Source organism: Chrysemys picta, chromosome 7 (assembly GCF_011386835.1).
Source record: "Chrysemys picta bellii isolate R12L10 chromosome 7, ASM1138683v2, whole genome shotgun sequence".
Lineage (NCBI taxonomy): Eukaryota > Metazoa > Chordata > Testudines > Emydidae > Chrysemys > Chrysemys picta.
Window position 1 is genome coordinate 48212323 of NC_088797.1, and position 19745 is coordinate 48232067.

The 19745-nt window shown below is 50.5% G+C and overlaps 3 protein-coding genes and 1 long non-coding RNA gene across 12 annotated transcripts in view; 3 read left to right on the top strand and 1 right to left on the bottom strand.

Moving 5' to 3' along the window:
- BAP1 (BRCA1 associated protein 1) overlaps positions 1-4053 on the top strand; it is a 28094-nt gene extending 24041 nt beyond the window's left edge. For all 4 annotated transcript variants that reach the window (XM_065551368.1, XM_065551367.1, XM_005285252.5 and 1 more), the window contains exons 15-17: positions 677-769; positions 1473-1545; positions 2112-4053. In XM_065551368.1, the coding sequence (XP_065407440.1) occupies positions 677-769; positions 1473-1545; positions 2112-2245 (300 nt within the window). In that variant the 3' untranslated portion in view covers positions 2246-4053. The remainder of the gene's footprint in view (positions 1-676; positions 770-1472; positions 1546-2111) is intronic.
- DNAH1 (dynein axonemal heavy chain 1) overlaps positions 3637-19745 on the bottom strand; it is a 160018-nt gene continuing 143909 nt past the window's right edge. For 5 of the 6 annotated variants that reach the window (XM_065551361.1, XM_065551362.1, XM_065551365.1 and 2 more), the window contains 6 exons: positions 17658-17828; positions 15408-15538; positions 14542-14686; positions 6870-7076; positions 5840-6074; positions 3637-4641 (listed from right to left, as the gene is read on the bottom strand). In XM_065551361.1, the coding sequence (XP_065407433.1) occupies positions 4520-4641; positions 5840-6074; positions 6870-7076; positions 14542-14686; positions 15408-15538; positions 17658-17828 (1011 nt within the window). In that variant the 3' untranslated portion in view covers positions 3637-4519. The remainder of the gene's footprint in view (positions 4642-5839; positions 6075-6869; positions 7077-14541; positions 14687-15407; positions 15539-17657; positions 17829-19745) is intronic. The other variant, XM_065551364.1, reaches the window with a different exon arrangement.
- Positions 7075-11685, top strand: LOC135972654 (uncharacterized). The gene is made up of 2 exons (XR_010589133.1): positions 7075-10120; positions 11056-11685. It is a non-coding gene; the product is annotated as an uncharacterized LOC135972654 (long non-coding RNA).
- The window catches only part of LOC135972651 (HAUS augmin-like complex subunit 3), a 32654-nt gene continuing 30746 nt past the window's right edge, over positions 17838-19745 (top strand). Inside the window, exon 1 of the mRNA XM_065551371.1 lies at positions 17838-17857. The gene's annotated coding sequence lies outside the window, so the exon portion shown is untranslated. The remainder of the gene's footprint in view (positions 17858-19745) is intronic.

The following is a 19745-nucleotide window of genomic DNA, read 5'->3' on the forward strand; positions in this document are numbered from 1 at the left end:
CAGCTACCCCACCCTGCCCTCCTGAGGTGCTGCTGTCCGTCTCTGGGAATGGGAGGGCAGGCCGGGCTTTGCCACTCGCTTTGTCACAGGGACACGTGTCCACTAGGAACTGGGCCGAGTCCACCATCTCGTTTTATACAGTGCCCCAAATGGCTGATGGCTGCTTACTGCCCCTCCTAGAGGAGAAAAGCTGTGTGTGCTGGTGCCAGTGCCTTGAGCCATCCTGGCATCTGTGCTGTGCTCTTGCTCATCAGGCCCTGACATGCTGGGACTTTCCATGCGAGATCCACCACGCTGGCTCCCTGGGCTCTTGGCAGTCCCAAACTCTATTGCAGTTAAATGGAACTTCATCAGTCCCTTAGAACTGCTTCTAATGCTGCTGTCCAGCAAAGCCTTGTGGCTTGTGAGAGAAGCCCTGTCCCTCTGTTAGTTGTAACACAGGGCTTGATATCGGCACGCCTTGCTGTGCCAACAGCCCCCAAGCCTGCATTTCCCACTGCTTGGGGCAACGTGACTTAGAGCTGCTTGGCTGGTGCACCAGTTGTACTGATCTAGGAAGGCTGCTGGGCTCAGGCATTACGGGGGGGTGGGGGGGGGTCTTCCCTGCACCCTCTCCCTGGCACTGAGCTGCAGAAGGGACAGGGTGGGTCATGTTCTCTCTGCTGGGCTCTTCCAGGAGCTGCTGGCGCTGCTGAAGTGCGTGGAAGCTGAGATTGTGAACTATGAGGCCTGCCTGAAGGAGGAGGTGGAGAAGAGGAAAAAATTCAAGGTGCGCTGGCTGATTGCTTATTTGGATCCCTTAGGAGGCTAAACCAAGCTATAGCCCCAGGGGACATGCCCTTCGCACTGGGCATACAGGGAGAGACTTCTTTAGGTAAGGCCTGGGGAGAGGAAGGAATGGTCTCTGCCAGCCCTCTCCTTCCATCTAGGAAGGCTTCCTGTCCTGAGATGACAAAGCCTGGTCAGGACAAACAAACTGCAGCATTAAAAATTTTGGAACGCTGAGTGAGCAGCGCAGCTGAACTGAGGCAGAAACCTGCAGGAGAAGTGCTGGGCTTGCCTGGCTGCGTAGCAGAATTCCTCCACTCTCCCCACTCAGTTAGTTCTGATCTGTACTGCACTTCCCTGAGGGCACATGGCTTACTGTGTAGGTCTGCAAAACAGAACTGGGGCAAATCTTTCCTTGCCTGACAATCCACTTTAGATACCCTTTGCCCTTGGATCTGGCCACCTTAACAGTGTTTTTCCCTGATCCCTCCTGTCTGAGCGCATCAATACAGGCAGCAGCCCGGAGCTGGGTTTGGGGTGTTGCTTTCAGATCCATTGTGGACTTAGTTTAGAACCCAAACCAGCCAAGAGGTGACCCCAGGCTCCTGTCTCTAGGGATCGGATCACATTCTGGGCTCTGTTTGATGACTGCCCCGGGAAGTAGCTATTCACCTTGAGTTTTCTCTTCCTCCACCTCTTTGCAGATTGATGACCAGAGAAGAACCCACAACTATGATGAATTCATCTGCACCTTTATCTCCATGCTGGCTCAGGAAGGTGAGGCTGGCTGCTTCCTTGCAATGCAAGTGTGGGGAGGCTTGGAGCTGCTTGGTTTCATAACCCCTTGGAATCGGCATGCCCACTTGCCTGTCTGAAGACAGGGAGTTGCTGAGGGCTTGCCCTGTTGTTGCACTTCACTGGAGCTCATCAGCTGTTTCTGCGGGGGATCCTAGCACACTGCTGCCACATTGAAAGGTCCACTCGAGACGCTCTACTCAAGACTAACTCATGGTCTCTTGCCGGTAGAGAGGCCCTGAGCAGGGGAGCAAGCATGGGGGCTGACATTCCTACACCTCCCTGGAAATCATGGGCTTTTTGCTCTGGGATCTGAGGACTTTCTGTCCTAGAATGAACTGGGAAGCCAGTGTCTCCAGCTTAGAAAAAGGGTCACGGTTAAGCTGCTGGTATGGGAATCCTAAAACTGGGCTGGGGCGGTTAGGTAGAAGGTTAGATGAACTCACTAGGGACAATGTGGTGTCAGGTGTCTACGTTCCACCCTGGAAGGTGGCTGAGAGACTTGTTCTTCTGAGCTAGTTCTCCGGTTTTTCTGCTCTCTCTTGCAGGAATGCTGGCCAGCCTCGTGGAGCAGAACATCTCTGTCCGCAGACGCCAAGGAGTCAGCATTGGGCGTCTCCACAAGCAGAGGAAGCCGGATCGCCGGAAACGCTCCCGTCCATATAAAGCCAAGCGCCAGTAGTGGCATCCTTGTGGTCAAGATGGGGAGCGGAACCATGTGCCCACATTGCTCATGCTAGCTGGTGCTTGTATCTACAAGCACTTGGATGGACCAGTTGCCCTGTGCCCAGGGGAGATGGACCCAACAAGGACTGGGTCCTTTCCGCTCATGTCCTCAGTGGTGTTGGAGCCCACCCTGTTTCAAATGGAATTTGGATTTTATCAGCCACAGCCTGGGCACCCTGTGGAGTCTGGGAATGGGCACTCCCTGCAGCAGTGAAGAGCAAGTTCTAGTGTCAGTGCTACAGAGACACTTGGATCTACTAGACAAGTGTGTCCCAGGTTGCTCTGCATACTCCATGGCATTCTAGCCCAGGACTGATGGAAATCAGCAATCTGCTGAGGGAAAGGCAGCTGGAGTCAGTATGATGATGCTGGTGGGTGTCTGTGCTGGCCCCAGCTGGCTATGGCTCCTGGTTTCCAGTATCCAGGCCTTCAGCTCCACACTGTTCTGGGACATTGATATCAATTTTCTATTTCACAACTGTTTATTTTGTGGTTCTGACCGATGCTGGCAACATTGGTCGTCCCTGAGCACAGCTGGCTCCCTGATGGCCTGTTCTGGGCCATCTCTGGGCTGCAGTGACATGCCTCTGAGCTGCTGCTGTCTTTGTGTTAGTCATGGTGGGCTGCTCACCTCTGAGCGTGCCTTGGGGGGTTAGCACTGTGTGTTGCTCTGTCGGTGGACCATCACCTGGTGTGTGGTAGGATTTCTCATGCTTACCCACTGTCCCTTCTCTTGCTGGGTTGGCTTGGCCCACCCACACTTCTTTGGTCATGGATTCCAGATGCAGTGGAGATCACTGCTGGAGCTAGTTAGTTGGTGCAGCACTCAGCCTAAGTGACTTCATGGCAGGGCAACCGCTGGAGGAAGCTCTAGTTCTTGAGATGGTGTCATTCCATGCTGAGATTAGGCCCTTGCTGCACCATGCTTCAGCCCCAGGGGGAAGGGTTGCAGAGGCAGCATTTGTTTAATGGCCTTCCACTAACTTCAGTGCCTAACTCAAAACAAACAGCTGGTCAGGAAACCTTAGTGAAACACAGCAAACCCCTCCCCCCCTTCCATGGTGTTTCTTCTCAGGCAGGAACATCGGGCCTTTGAATGGCTGATCCCTGCAAATAGTTTTAAAAAGGAGGCTGGGGTGAAGCGTGAGCTCTGCCCCAATCACCGGAGTGAAGAATTGCTACTCTGCCTATTTCCATCATGTAGGTAAATTAAACAAACCCCAGTGCACTGCAGCTGAGGCAAGGTGGAAGCACCAGAAGGAGCTAGTGTCCACAGCTGCTCTCCCTTCTGCCCAAGGCTGGAGTCTGGCTCATGCCTGCCTGGGTGAGAGTTTTTCCACAGAGGGGGCTGGGTTACCTTTTTATACTGTCACAGCCTGACAGGTAGGCAGTCCTATCCCCACAGTGACCCTGTGAGCACTGCTGAAAGGGAGTTTCTCCTCTCCAGTAGCAGCATTCAGGCTTGTCTCTCGAAGGAAACACAGGGGCTTGAGTACCTCCCCTTGCAGGAGGTGGGGGCTAGCTGCCAGGCCAGCCAAAGCTGTTAATGGCATTTCAAGGGAAGGGTGGTGGTGCAGGTGAAAGCAGACCTGCCTCAGGGAAGAACTAGATTTACCAACTATCCCAGTTTCTACAGAGCTTGACTGTCGACTGAAACCACTACTAGTCCCTGTTGAGGGTGAGAGCCCTCGGTCTCTGGCTTTGTCTAACACCATATGCTGTAAATAGCAGCCCTGTTGGAAAGAATAAAGCTGTCCTATAGCACATGGCTGTTTTGGGAAGGGATGGTTAACAGAGGCTGGGGAGTGCAGGCTGGGTACCTAGAACAGTGCGATAGAAATATAAAGCAGTCAGTGCAACTGGTAGAATATCAGCAGACACACAATAATTGCACCTGGCCTAAGCTGCTCTAGTCAGTTACCAGCTCCTGCAGTGGGAACCATGCTGGTCTCTGCATTTCTTGGCCCTTGACTTGAGCTGCTGCCTAGTTTAAACACTAGTAGGAGGAGAGGGGGGCACCTGCTTAGAAGAAACAAGCACAATATTGGTAAAATAGAACAGCTTCTTTATTTATGACAACTAAACAAGAGCTCTGAGAGGCAGGGGCAGCCAGAGCAGGGTTTAATTACAAGCCTGTTCTAGCCCTAGTTGACGGCACTAACCAAGCAGTGCATACAAATACACAGTACAACTGTGCCTTGGTGCGCAGACCCCTTGCTGCTATGGCTTCCTAGAAGTCTAGCGCACAGATCAGGGCTACGCCCCGTTTGATCCAGTGCCTCTGGAGTTTACTGCTGGGGATCTCCACCGCAATCACATAATTGGTAGAATGACCTGTTGTTGACAATGTCCCTGTAATGGAAACAGGTAAAGCTGTATTAGAACATGAACCCAGGGCTGGTAAGTTTCTATACATGGAAAAAAAATCTCATCCCTCTCACCCCCTGCTGTGACTCATGGACAAGTGGGGGCTCCTCTAGCATCAAAGTTACTGTAGGAGCATCCTGTTCTTGTACTATTCTGCCTACAGTGGGTCTCGAGCCAGTCATTTAGTAATGTTTCTGCAGATGAGATGGGAACGTGCTGTCCTGTATTGGTTTTTATACAGCACTCATCACTGTGCTAGTTAAGCATCCTCTAGGAGTGTATTAAGCACGTTCCCATCTCATCTGCAGAAACATTACTAAATGACTGGCTCGAGACCCACTGTAGGCAGAATAGTACAAGAACAGGATGCTCCTACAGTAACTTTGATGCTAGAGGAGCCCCCACTTGTCCATGAGTCACAGCAGGGGGTGAGAGGGAGCACATACTGGTTCTCCTCTCCTCTCCTGAGGGCTGAGCGGGAGAAGTGTAGGCAGTGGCGTGTCGTGTCTTGCCTTGGAAGGCTTTTTAAAATGTATTAAAACACAGCACCAGGTATATTTATTAGGGAAGATACGGGCAAAGAAATGCATCTTGAGGGCTGGGATGGGCCGTGGTCAATGGATAAGGTTCTGCTTGATAAGAAAATACTCCTGCTTGTTCTGTTAGCATCACGCCAATAAGTTCTGCCTGCATATTCTGGAGCATATATAATAAAGCAGCCCAACCAAGGCTGTTATTACATATCTAAGAAATTGGGTCGCCCTGTCATCCATGCATATCCTGCCATTTATGTCAATGGGGCCAGCAGGAACCAGGTCTATCGTTCACATGAGAGCTGTAATATAGTGTCATCTTGCCAGGATCGTTGAGCATGAACACTAGCCCTGCATTGAAGGAGAAAGAGCCTATACCTAACTGTCAGTTGCTGCTTTATCTCACTAGGTGCTAGTGCAGTTCCCTTATTTGGGTGAGAGTTTTTCCACACCGGGGGCCGGGTTACCTTTTAATACTGTCACAGCCTGACCCTGTGAGCACTGCTGAAAGGGGGTTTCTCCTCTCCAGTAGCAGCGTTCAGGTTTGTCGCTCGAAGGAAACACAGGGGCTTGAGTACCTCCCCTTGCAGGAGGTGGGGGCTAGCTGCCAGGCCAGCCTTTGCTTTGGGAGCCCTCTCTGGCCTCCTTACCTGCTCGAGTGAGCGTCTTGTAGATTGGGCACAGGTAGAAGCCCGTGGTTGGAGGTTTGCGGTTGGGAACAGGGATGAGCCAGATCACTGCCATCTCTGTGTAAAGCTCCTTGGGGCGTGACTCTGCTAGCTGAAAGGAGAGGGGATCCCAGCGAGCGCCTTCCAGAAACAGGCCATGAATATAACAACCCTGGATGGGACGCTGGGCCAGCTCGTTCACTGACTCTCTCATCACCTAACGGCCCGAGGAAGAGCAGAATGTCACAAGAGGCCCCCCACTAAGCATCAGGACAGTGATCAACTCCTAACTGAGCGCACACACCCTCCACCCCACCCCACCGCCAGCTAGCACCAGGAACTAGTGTAAACTTCCTGCTCCTAACAGCTGTGCTGCTTCCCAGGAGGGGCTGTGTTCCAGCCAGTCAGTCCCATTCATAAAAGGCTCTGAAAATGGTGGCCATAAACAGCCTCAGGGGACGCCTGACTTTCAGGCTCCAGCTTGAGATTTTCAGGAATACTGAGCATGCACAACTCTCACCACAGTCAATGGAAGCTGGGGTAGTTGGCAGCTCTGAAACCAGGCCCTGCAGTGGAGGGGGTGTGAAAATGTGGGTGCACATACATATAAATGCCACAGTGGGGCACTGCTTGCTCTCAGCAGGTGGTGGCTAAAACGCCTAAGTCAGGCTTTTGGGCCCGTGTGCTGAGGCTTTTTGGAGGAGTGTGTTTGGGATTTGTCCCTGGGCTCTTCCAACAAGGCAAGATGGGACGGACAAGCATTCTTCCTCCCCCACCGCTGGAGTCCTAACTTCCAAAAGTCAGTTAAATGTAGTGTAGCCTGAGTGGTATGCGAAGGGCAGTCTACAGTTAGCACTCCAGGCTAGGTGATGCACACAGCTGTAGTGCTCCGTGGCTGACCTGTTAGGCAGTGGTGTCAAAGGGATGTGGGTCTCTACTCTCCTTGAGTTTGGTTCCTACTGCTGGAGAGCCAGCCAGTGCCGATTCAGCGTAACTCCCCCAGGACACTGACCTGAAAGTCAAACGCAATGGTATCGATGGAGACGATTGATTTCCTGGCAAAGTTCTGCAGCGTCCCTGTGAGAAAGGCTTGGGGGAAGAAGAAGCCACTGATCCAGAACACAGGCGGGATCCCCTTAGTGATCCATCGTTGCAGGAAGTCAATCCGCTGCAGCAGGTCATTAACCCAGGAGGCCAAGGGCTTCAGGGATGGGTACGCCTGCAGGAGACCAAGAAGGGAGAGCTTTGTGCTGTCCTGAATCCTCATACTAGTTCAGTCACCAGTAATAGGCTGCACCTGCTGCTTGTATTCTGCAGCCAACCAACCCACAAGAGGCTAGTGGGGAAGGGGTGTCTTGAAAAAGGCCCTGTTTCCTGTCCAGACCAGCGCCTGTAGGGGTAGGGAAGGGATTGCTTCAAAAAAGCTAGGAGGTGGGCCTTTGTGCCAGGGTCTAGGCTGTGCACACTATTAACCCCCCCCCCCCCCCAATCTGGATGCTTTCTGCTTCTCACAGGGTGCAGTGTTTCCGTTTCCATTTCCATTTGGAGTAGACAGATTTGCATATTCACTGTATAGTTCTTAGGAAACAACCACACAGTGATTATGCAAATCCCTGCCCTCCAGCTAGTGCCCACCAGTCAATCAGAGTGCAGAGACTCACATAGTTTTGGGCTGAGAAATAACTGTACAGTGATTTTATGCAAATAAGACTCCCACAACCTGTCCCAGCTGGGAATTACATATCTGAGTAACTGCCACTGTGCATGGATATTTAGGGAGCATCCCTGCCCTCTGATAGGCTTAGCCAATTCCAAGCAGGTATAATAAGTAATGCCAAGGTGCTGAAGAATGGGCATGTGTCAAGGTTCTCGGTGATTTGGGTTCTTTCCATAGGGAACCACAAGATAAAAGAGTCCTGCTGCTTTTCAAAACATGGCAGACCATTTGCCTTTGACAAGGTCCCTCACCAAAGGCTCTTAAGCAAAGTAAGCAGTCATGGGATAAGAGAGAAGGTCCTCTCGTGGATTAGTAACTGGTTAAGTGATAGGAAATGGTAAATTTTCAGAATTGAGAGAGGTAAATAGTGCTGTCCCCTGTAGGGGTCTGTACTGGGACCAGTACTACTCAACATATTCATGAATGATCTGGAAAAAGGGGTAAACAGTGAGGTGACAAAATTTGCAGATGATACAAAACTACTCAAGATAGTTAAGGCCCAAGCAGACTGTGAAGAGCTACAAAGGGATCCCACAAAACTATGTGACTAGGCAACAAAACGGAAGATGAAATTCAATGTTGATAAATGCAAAGTAATGCACATTGGACAACATAATCCCAACTATACATAAAAAATGATGGGGTCTAAATGAGCTGTTACCATTCAAAAAAGAGATCTTGGAGTCATTGTGGATAGTTCTCTGAAAACATCCACTCAATGTGCAGCAGCAGTCAAAAAAGTGAACCGAATGTTGGGAATCATTAATAAAGGGATAGATAATAAGACAGAAAATATCATATTGCCCTATATAAATCAATGGTACGCCCACATCTTGACTACTGCGTGCAGATGTGGTAACCCCATCTCAAAAACATATTGGAACTGGAAAAGGTTCAAAAAAGGGGAACAAAAATGATTAGGGGTATGGAACAGCTTCTGTGAGGAGAGATAAGCTTGGGACTTTTCAGCTTGGAAAAGAGACAACTAAGCGGGGGATATGATTGAGGTCTATAAAAGCATGACTGGTGTGGAGAAAGTAAATAAGGAAGTGTATTTACTCCTTTTCTTAACATAAGAACTAGGGGCCACCAAATGAAATTAATAGGCAGCAGGTTTAAAACAAACAAAAGGAAATATTTCTTCACACAACACACAGTAAACCTGTGGAACTCTTTGCCAGTGGATGTTGTGAAGGCCAAAACTATAGCAAAGTTCAAAAAAGAACTAGATGAGTTCATGGAGGATAGGTCCATCAATGGCTATTAGCCAGGATGGGCAAGGATGGTGTCCCTAGCCTCTGTTTGCCAGAAGCTGGGAATGAGCGACAGGGGATGGATCACTTAATGATTACCTGTTCTGGTCATTCCCGCAGGGGCACCTGGCATTATCCACTGTCGGAAGGATACTGAGCTAGATGGACCTTTGGTCTGGCCCGGTATGGCCGTTCTTATATTCTTAAGAGGTAAATGTGGGATTTAGTAGAGAAATAGCTGCAAATGCCTAAGCTGGACTAAGGCCTGGTCTACACTATGAGTTTAGGTCGAATTTAGCAGCGTTAAATCGAATTAAGCCTGGACACGTCCACACGACGAAGCCCTTTTTTTCGACTTAAAGGGCCCTTTAAACTGGTTTCTTTACTCCACCTCCAACGAGGGGACTAGTGCTAAAATCGGCCTTTGCAGGTTGGATTTGGGGTAATGTGGATGGAATTCGACGTTATTGGCCTCCGGGAGCTATCCCACAGTGCTTCATTCTGACCACTAGGGACAGCACTCCCAACACAGATGCACTGACCAGGTAGACAGGAAAAGCATCCGAAGAAGTGAGGTTTTTACTCACGAAAGCTTATGCCCAAATAAATCTGTTAGTCTTTAAGGTGCCACCAGACTCCTTGTTGTTTTAGGAAAAGCCCGCAAACTTTTGAATTTCATTTCCTGTTTGCCCAGCGTGGAGAGCACAGGTGACCACGCAGAGCTCATCACCACCGATAACCATAATGGAGTCCCAGGATCGCAAAAGAGCTCCAGCATGGACAGAATGGGAGGTACGGGATCTGCTCGCCATATGGGGAGACGAATCAGTACTAGCTGAACTCCGTAGCAGTAAACGAAATGGCAAAATATTAGAAAAAGTCTCAAAGGCCATGAAGGACAGAGGCCATAACAGGGACGCACAGCAGTGTCACGTGAAAATTAAGGAGCTAAGACAAGCCTACCACAAAGCCAGAGAGGCAAACGGAAGGTCCGGGGCAGAGCCACGAACATGCCGCTTCTACGCGGAGCTGCATGCCATGCTAGGGGATGCAGCCACCACTACCCCAACCGTGTGCTTTGACTCCATCAATGGAGAATCACGCAACAGGAAGCGGGTTCGGGGTACGAGGAAGATGATGATGAAGACAATGAAGATAGCTCACAGCAAGGAAGCGGAGAAACCGGTTTCCCCAACAGCCAGGATATGTTTATCACCCTGGACCTGGAACCAGTAACCCCCGAACTCACCCAAGGCATGCTCCCAGACCCTGAGGGCACATAAGGGACCTCTGGTGAGTGTACCTTTGTAAATAATACACATGGTTTAAAAGCAAGCGTGTTTAATGATTAATGATTAATTTGCCCTGGCAATCGTGGCCAGTACAGCTACTGGAAAAGTCTGTTAACGTCTATGGGGATGGAGCGGAAATCCTCCAGGGATATCTCCAGAAAGCTCCCCTTCACGTACTCCCAAAGCCTTTGCAAAAGGTTTCTGGGGAGGACTGCCTTATCCCGTCCGCCATGGTAGGACACTTTACCACGCCAGGCCAGCAGCACGTAGTCTGGAATCATTGCATAACAAAGCATGGCAGCGTATGGTCCCGGTGTTTGCTGGCATGCAGACAACATCCATTCCTTATCTCCCTTTGTTATCCTCAGGAGAGTGATATCATTCACGGTCACCTGGTTGAAATGCAGTGATTTTATTAAGGGGACATTCAGAGGTGCCCATTCCTGCTCGGCTGAACAGAAATGTTTCCCGCTGTTAGCCATGCGGTGGGGGGAGGGGTGAAGTGATCATCCCAGAGAATTGGGTGTGTGTGTGTGTTGGGGGGGTGTAGTTGGGTTTTTGCTTTATGTTAACCCGGAAACTGCAGCTCCTCCTTTTACATTGCAAACCCATTTTAAATGGCCAACCCAATGGGTGCTTGGTATGGGAAATGAGGGCGCTACTGTTTGAAACCATTCCCACATGTTAAGAAGGTTAAAAAAGTCAAAAGACTGTGGCTTACCATGGCTGCCTGCAAGCCGAAATCTGTTGCCTGGCACTGCGTGAGTGATTTCTCACACCGAACTGGCAGGCCCTCAATATAAGAGGAAAAATGCGACCTTGTAACAAAAGCACATGTGCTGTGTAATGTGAACAGCAAAATTTAACGTGAAAGAGTGTACCCATTGTTCTCTAAAATGTGTCTTTTTTAACCACCTCTTCCTTCTCCTCCACCAGCTGCAAATGTTTCTCCTTCACAGAGGCTAGTGAAGATTAGAAGGAGAAAATGGCGGACTCGGGATGATATGTTCTCGGAGCTCCAGATGTCCTCCCACACTGACAGAGCACAGCAGAATGCGTGGAGGCAGTCAATGTCAGACTGCAAAAAAGCACAATATGAACGAGAGGAGAGGTGGCGGGCTGAATCGCGGGCTGAAGAGAGCAAGTGGCGGGCTGAAGAGGATAGGTGGCATCAGCTTGCTGACGGAAGGCAAGAGTCTATGCTCCGGCTGCTGGAGCATCAAACTGATATGCTCCAGCGTATGGTTGAGCTGCAGGAAAGGCAGCAGGAGCAGAGACCGCCACTACAGCCCCTGTGTAACCAACAGCCCTTCTCCCCAAGTTCCATAGCCTCCTCACCCAGACGCCCAAGAACGCGGTGGGGGGGGGGGCCTCCGGCCATCCAGTCACTCCACCCCAGATGATTGCCTGAGCATCAGAAGGCTGGCCTTCAATAAGTGTTAAAGTTTTAAAGTTTTAAACTGCAGTGTGTCCTTTTCCTTCCCTCCTCCCCCACCCCTCCCGGGCTACCTTGACAGTTATCCCCCTAGTTGTGTGATGAATTAATAAAGAATGCATGAATGAGAAGTAAGAATGACTTTATTGCCTCTGCAAGCGGTGCTCGAACGGGGGAGGGGAGGGTGGTTAGTTTACAGGGAAGTAGAGTGAACCGGGGGTGGGGGGGGCGGAGGGTTCATCAAGGAGAAACAAACATAAATTTCACACCGTAGCCTGGCCAGTCACAAAACTCATTTTCAAAGCTTCTCTGATGCGCACCGCGCCCTGCTGTACTCTTCTAACCGCCCTGGTGTCTGGTTGCGTGTAATCAGCGGCCAGGCAATTTGCCTCAACCTCCCAGCCTGCCATAAATGTCTCCCCCTTACTCTCACAGATATTGTGGAGCACACAGCAAGCAGCAATAACAATTGGAATATTGGCTATCCGAGTCAGTAAACTGCGCCAGCGCGCTTTTAAACATCCAAATGCACATTCCACCACCATTCGGCACTTGCTCAGTCTATAGTTGAACAGGTCCTGACTACTGTCCCGGCTGCCTGTGTACGGCTTCATGAGCCATGGCATTAAGGGGTAGGCTGGGTCCCCAGGATAACGATAGGCATTTCAACATCCCCAACGGTTATTTTCTGGTCCGGGAAGAAAGTCTCCTCCTCCAGCTTTTGAAACAGACCAGAGTTCCTGAAGACGCGAGCATCATGTACCTTTCCCCGCCATCCTACGTTGATGTTAGTGAAACGTCCCTGGTGATCCACCAGGGCTTGCAGCAGCATTGAAAAGTACCCCTTGCAGTTTATGTACTCGGTGGCTTGGTGTTCCAGTGACAAGATAGGGATATGGATTCCATCTATCGCCCCACCACAGTTTGGGAATCCCATTGCAACAAAGCCATCCACTATGACCTGCATGTTTCCCAGAGTCACTACCCTTGATATCAGCAGGTCTTTGAGTGCGTTGGCTACTTGGATCACAGCAGCCCCCACAGTAGATTTGCCCACTCCAAATTGATTCCTGACTGATCAGTAGCTGTCTGGCGTTGCAAGCTTCCACAGGGCTATCGCCACTCGCTTCTCAACTGTGAGGGCTGCTCTCATCCTGGTATTCTGGTGCTTCAGGGCAGGGGACAGCAAGTCACAAAGTTCCATGAAAGTGCCCTTACGCATGCAAAAGTTTCGCAGCCACCGGGAATCGTCCCACGCCTGCAACACGATGTGGTCCCACCAGTCTGTACTTGTTTCCCGGGCCCAGAATCGGCGTTCCACACCATGAACCTGGCCCAGTAACACCATGATTTGCACATTGCTGGGGCCTGTACTTTGTGAGAGGTCTATGTCCATGTCAATTTCCTCATCACTCTCGTCACCGTGCTGCAATCGCCTCCTCGCCTGGTTTTGCTTTGGCATGTTCTGGCTCTGCATATACTCCATGACAATGCGCGTGGTGTTCATAGTGCTCATAATTGCCGCGGTGATCTGAGCGGGCTCCATGATCCCAGTGCTATGGCGTCTGGGCTGAAAAAAGGCGCGAAACTATTGTCTGACGGAGGGAGGGAGGGAAGGGCGAGTGACGACATGGCTTACAGGTACAGGGAATTAAAATCAACAAAGGTGGCTGTGCATCAGGGGGAAACACAAACAACTGTCACACAGAATGGCCCCCCCAAAGATTGAACTCAAAACCCTGGGTTTAGCAGGCTGTTGATTTCACGGAGGGAGGGGGAAGCAAATGAATACAGAACAAATCTGGTCCATCTATTTTTTACATCTTAAGCTGGCAGCAGATGGTGCAGCATGACTGATAGCCATCGGCATCTTCTGGGTGCTTGGCAGAAGATGCTGTACTACGACTGCTAGCCATCATCGTCAAGACGGTTCAATAGGACTGCCGGCAGGACTGAGTCTCCAGGAGACAAAACATGTCTGCCCAGGTGCCTCTGATTGAACTCACTGAGGAATATGACGATGACGGATATCAATCGTAATACACCATCTACTGCCAAAAGGCAAGGAGCTGCTGCTGTGTAGCAATGCAGCCCCATGTCTGCCAGCACCCAGATAGCCGATGATGGCTACCAGTCATACTGCACCATCTACTGCCAAAAGGCAATTAACTGCTGCTGTGTAGCAATGCAGTACCACGTCTGCTGGCACCCAGATGACATATGGTGACAGTGAGCTGAGCGGGCTCCATGCTTGCCGTGGTATGTTGTCTGCACAGGTAACCCAGATAAAAAGGCGCAAATCGATTGTCTGCCATTGCTCTGACGGAGGGGGAGGGGCCTGACGACATGTACCCAGAACCCCCGGCGACACTGTTTTTGCATCATCAGGCATTGGGATCTCAACCCAGAATTCCAATGGGCGGCGGAGACTGCGGGAACTGTGGGATAGCTACCCACAGTGCAACGCTCCGGAAGTCGACGCTAGCCTCGGTACTGTGGACACGGTCCGCCGACTTAATGCACTTAGAGCATTTTATGTGGGGACACACACAATCGACGTATAAAACCGATTTCTATAAAACCGGCTTCTATAAATTCGACCTAATTTCGTAGTGTAGACATACCCTAAGAGGGCGGTAAGACTTGCAAACCTATTTGTAAAGCTCTGCTTGTGCACCTCAATCTTGACCTGCAACATGCCTGCATTTTCAGCCCAAAGTATGCATGTCATACTGTGGGATGTTTTTTTTGGTGTGGATCAGAGCCCACTGAAGACTAGCATAAGACCCACTAATTCATTTCAGTATGTAACAGGATCAGGATCAGAACCCTTCTAATGGGGAAGTTCTAGTTTCATTGACCCCTGGGCCAGCTCTTAAGTCTCCTTTGTTCAAGTCCTGAGCTGCTTCACCACGAAGGAAGGACCATGCAGGTGATGTTCAAAACCCGATGAGCCAATGCTCCTGAACAGGCAAATGGATGCGTACCTTGGCATTCCAGAGCTCTGGAACGATATTGTTGAACAGGCTGTTGGCCATGAGCTCCAACTGGGATGACATCACCACCAGGCCCTTGAGAGCTTTCAGCAAATCCTGCAGTGTCTGTGCAATTACTTCCAGCAGCCGATTGTACCTGAGCAACAAAGAGTAAGATAGGAGTTCTGGGGAAGGAGCAGAGCAATCCAAGACCGTGATTTATGAACACTGGCTGAGGTCTTCCAATGCTGAGGAATGAGACCATCACCATCAATGCGTAAAAACAACACCCTTCTGATGTGCTGCGTGACTTTAGTCCTACTGGAATGTGGCCTTCTGGCCTGCAGCCCCAACCCAGAGAGACTTTTGAAGAGCATGGAAAATGTCTCTAAACTCTGACCCTACTAGAATGCTCAGCTAACAATGGGAACTTGTAGTAAGTTCTCTCCGATAAATGACACCTCTTGTCTACGTGGTTCTTTTATGTCTTTGAACCTTCAAACTTCAACTGCAGGATGAATTCCACTGAATAACCTGGAGTTCCTGTATTGAAAAGACACTCGATCCCTGCAGGACAGGTGGGATTTTAAGGCTGTAGACCCTATCTGTTGTCACTAAGGCAACATCTGAACCTAATCAACATGGAACTCCAGTCTCACCACATGTGGTGCAAAAGGCACTTGGTACCTTCCACAAGGACCATCTGAAAAGGGGCTAAGTTGCTGCTTTCCCCTCTCCAGGAATGGCTGCTCTGAGAGCCTGCGTAGCCATATCCTTTCCCACTGGGGGCAGAAGCTCACATGCCAGTTCCCCTAGTGGTTCTGTAGAGGAGGTGTGTACCTGCAGACTGGAAGGCTGGGTGTGAGTAAGAGCTTTACCTGATCACCTCCTGCACCAGCACTGTGTTCATGGACTCCTCGTACAGCACCGGGTATTTCAGCATCACCTCCTGCACGTTAATGGGGTCAGGGACCTTCTTCAAGATGTCCTTTGATGTCTCCTCTACAAGCTAGAAAGCAGATGGAACAAGGCATGAGAAGCTGCTCTGGAAATGGCTTCTGGGTAGAGAACTTCAGAGGCCTTCTTAACTTGTCAGCAGAAGGAATGAGTCTGACCAAGGTCAAAGGGGAAATGAATCGCTTCTGTTCCCTGGGGCCAGACTTACACATGGGTTTAGCAGTAACTTTGCTGCTGGTTATTTCCTCCAAAAAATGCTCCCTGAGGCGGGAATTCTTGAGTTGCAAAGTAAAGGCCTCTCCCTGACACTCTCTAAAGGTCATCCTTGAGGGGACTCCTTGAGGAGCTCAATGGACAGGTTTGCTGGGGAAATTAAGGCAAAGTATTTGCGGTGATAGACCACATGCAAAGGAAAGGATGGCTGCCAAGAGTGGCTTGAGACACTGAGCAACTTGAGATGGAGGAAATATCTTTTATTGGACCAGCTTCTGTTGGTGAGAGAGACAAGTTTTCAAGATACACAGAGCTCTTCTTCAGGTCTAGAGCTAGGTACTGTGACAAAGTTCTGTCCTTGACTCCATGGGTCCTGCATTTCCTGACGGATTTTGCTAGCCTCAGAGGCTCACTGTGACCCTCCACATAGCCCTTCTCTCTCTAGAGGCAAGGGTCACAGTCTACTGAGCCATTTTCACCATAAGCCATCAAGGGAGGTGAGGAGAAGCAACCCTCCCTCGCACAGTCTCTGTTGTCTCCCAGTATCAGTGATTAATCAGGGAGGGGAGGGGGGAGCCCAGGCCCGCCCTCTACTCCGGGCTCCAGCCCAGGGACCCTAAAATTAGCAGCTATGGAAGCTGACTTTTTGGAAATAGGACGTGTACAATTCCCTGGGCCACTTCCCCACAGCAGCCCCCACTCAATATCTTCTTCACAATTACCTCAGGGCCTCCTTCCTTGCACCTGATATAGATTTGTACTGCTCTGTTTCTCCAACAGCACAGCTCCCTCCTATAGCTCCTGACACCCGCATCTCACTGACTAACTGGGAGGCTTTTAACTAGTTCCAGCCGGTCCTTGATTGGCTTCAGGTATCCCAATCAACCTAGTTATCTCCACTGCCTTCTAGAAGGATCTTAATTTGCCCCAGGTGGCTTGATTAACCTGGAGCAACTGCCATTTGGTTACCACGGTACCAGGAATTTGTTTAGCCTGGGGCTAACATACCTGTTCCTCATTACTTTACTGTAGCCATCTGGCCTTGCCCCATCACATTACATACATACCTTTGAGGATCTGGGCCTATGTATTTAGCGCCTTTTATTATGTTGTTCTCTCATCCACCAGGAGGTGGCACAGACTCATCCAGCTGAATTGATATCACAGCTGTGTGTAGGAGAGGACATTTTCTTGTTGAAATACAGTGCACTAACCCCACTGGAAGCCCTAACTCAAAATCAGCTGTTACACGACTACCCAGCTTCCTGCCAGATCTTTTAGGGAATCTCATTCCCAATAAGGGTGTAATGGGAAGGGAACTACATTCCATCCCTATAATCAACACTTCCCACCATCCCAGAGCTGCTTTCGCTCCACGTGCACAATGCCTACATGATCCCAGAATAGGAAAGCCTCCCCCATGTCTTTAGGAATGGTAGGCAACAAAGCTTTAGCCGTGCTCAGCAATGCTAAACAACTGTTCCAGTCAGGATGTGAAGAACACTATCCTGTGGAAACTACCAAGGGAGTTACACATCCCCAGACCAGGACACAAAGGCTAATAATGCCCCTGTGCAAAATGCCGTGTGGTTTTTAATGAGCAGAAGGGGTCAGGCCACTATTTTATAGTTTCTGAATGCTACCTCCAGTTGCAGAGCACCCTACCTTCAGTCCTGAGTCAGGGAGAAGAGTGCCAGCTACTGACTCACTAATAGCACGTCTTGTAGCTCCTGGGTTTTCCTTGTGGAGCAGGAGCGAAGGACCTTCCCTCTAAGGACTGACTAGACCTGATCCTCCTTGCCTTGTAAAATCTAGCTAGAGGGAATATGGCTGTAGTAGGCAGCAGTAACCAGTGGAGGGCGGGCTTTACCTTTCTCTGTCCCACATAGCAATTCAAACCACAGAGCAGTATATGTTACACTGAGCGCATGGCAAGCCCAGCGACCCTGGCTACACACCTCCTCCCTGCCGCGGCCTCCTGAGGTGGACGTCTTTGGCTGCAGCTGAATGATGGCCCCGAGCAGGGCAAAGGTCTCGTTCTGAGCAAAGGTGATGTTGGCATTGTCATGTAAGCTGAATATCTCCGGGCTGTCATTGAGTGGCAGACTCTTGATGTATTGGATGTATCCCTAGAGTGAAATCAGCCACAAGATTTGAGGTGAGGAGTGTGCATTGGGAGGGAGGAGGGAGAAACAGCATGGCTATATTCTGATGGTTATTGGCCCAGCAGAGTTTGAAAGAGGAGAGGAATATGACACATGCCTTTGGACTTCCTGGCTTTTATACAGCCCCGTATCTTTCATGGTGATGCACCAATAGAATGTTGTCAGACGTGGCTAGTTTGGGATGCCCTAGCACCAGAAAGGGGATGGGAGAGGAGTCAGAGAATGGTAACAAGAGTGATGAAGGGCTGACCTGGGAGGGAAGCTGAGGAGAATACCGTATGTGGGGTGGAGCTCGGCTCTGCACTAAAGGAGAAGGGATGTGAGCGCAGCGATCTGGAGAAGCAGCACATACCTCACCCACCTTGTCTCTTTAATGAGTGTATCTTTTATTGGACCAACTTCTGTTGGGGAGAGAGACCAGCTTTCGAGCCATGCAGAGCTCTGTCTCTCTCCCCAAAAGAAGTGGATCCAATAAAGATATTACTTAACTCACCTTGTCTCTCTAATATCCTGGGACTGACACAGCTACACCACCACTGCGTACACTCATCAAGATAGACAAGCAAGTGTCAAAAGCTGTAGGCTAATTCTGGTAAGGGTTCCACTCTGTGTCCACTTCGGGTGGTATTAGATAATAATCTATGCTCAAACTACATATTATAAGAGCAGTGATGAGCTCCCAAAATCCTAATAACTGGTTCCCTACCGGGTTCTCAGCGGCACTTCGGTGACAGTGGGGTGTGTGTGTGTGCCTTCACTTGCTCTGGGTTTTCGGCGGCGGGTCCTTCAGTGCCGCCGAAGACCCAGTAGGAAACCGCCCGGTGAGTAAAAGCCCCACGTGCCTGTCCCCCGCATCTGACCCCAACCCACATCCTGCCCCCGACTGCCCCCCCTCAGAACCCGCAACCCATCAACCCCCCCCCACTCCTTGTCCCCTGACCGCCACCTCCTGAGACCCCCACCCTTAACTGCTCCCCAGGACCCTACCCCCTACCCAACTCGTCCCACTCCCTGTCCCCTGACTGCCCCGACCCCATCCACCACCATCCCGACAGACCCCTGGAACTCCCACGCCTACCCAAGCCCCCCATTCCCCGTCCCCTGACTGCCCCCCCAGAACCTCCGCCCCCTCCAACTGCTCCCTGCCCCTTATCCAACCCCTCCTCCCAACCCCGGCCCAGCCCCCTTACCATGCTGCTCAGGGCAGCGTGTATGGATGCCACGCGGCCCGCTGGAGCTCGCAGCCCCACCCCCTTACCATGCCGCTCAAATTGGCAGGAGGCACCCTGATGCTCTGCGAGAGGGGGGAAGGCGGGGGAGGGACCAGGGGAGCCTCCCCAGCCGAGAGTTCAGGCAGGCTGGACAGGACGGTCCCGCGGGCCACATAGTTTACCCACCCCTTTAACAACCAGTTCTAAACCGGCTTCTAAATTTAACAACCGGTTCACGCGAACCGGTGTGAACCGGCTCCAGCTCACCACTGTATAAGGGTAGAGTCTTACTTTGGGGATTCTGACAATAGTTACAAGCTACTGCAGAATCACTCATGTCGCTTCTATTGCCACCAGAAGTCCTCAGTAGAAAGTCTTCTATTGTGCAGCTGGACATACTTATACAACATTATTATTTGTATTGTGGTAGTGCCTAGGAGCCCAATGTGCTAGGGGCTGTACAAACACAGACAAAGACAGCCCTGCCTCACAGAGCTTACAATCTACGTTGATTCTCTTGCTGTGAGATGCAGGTACAGAGTCAGATAAAAGCGGATTTGCAGGCTTTTATTACCTTGTACTTTTTGCTAATTCACTTGGACAATATCACATTCTTCTAGAAGATGATCTCACATTTGGAGTCTCCAGGTTCTATTTAGCTTTCTGCTCT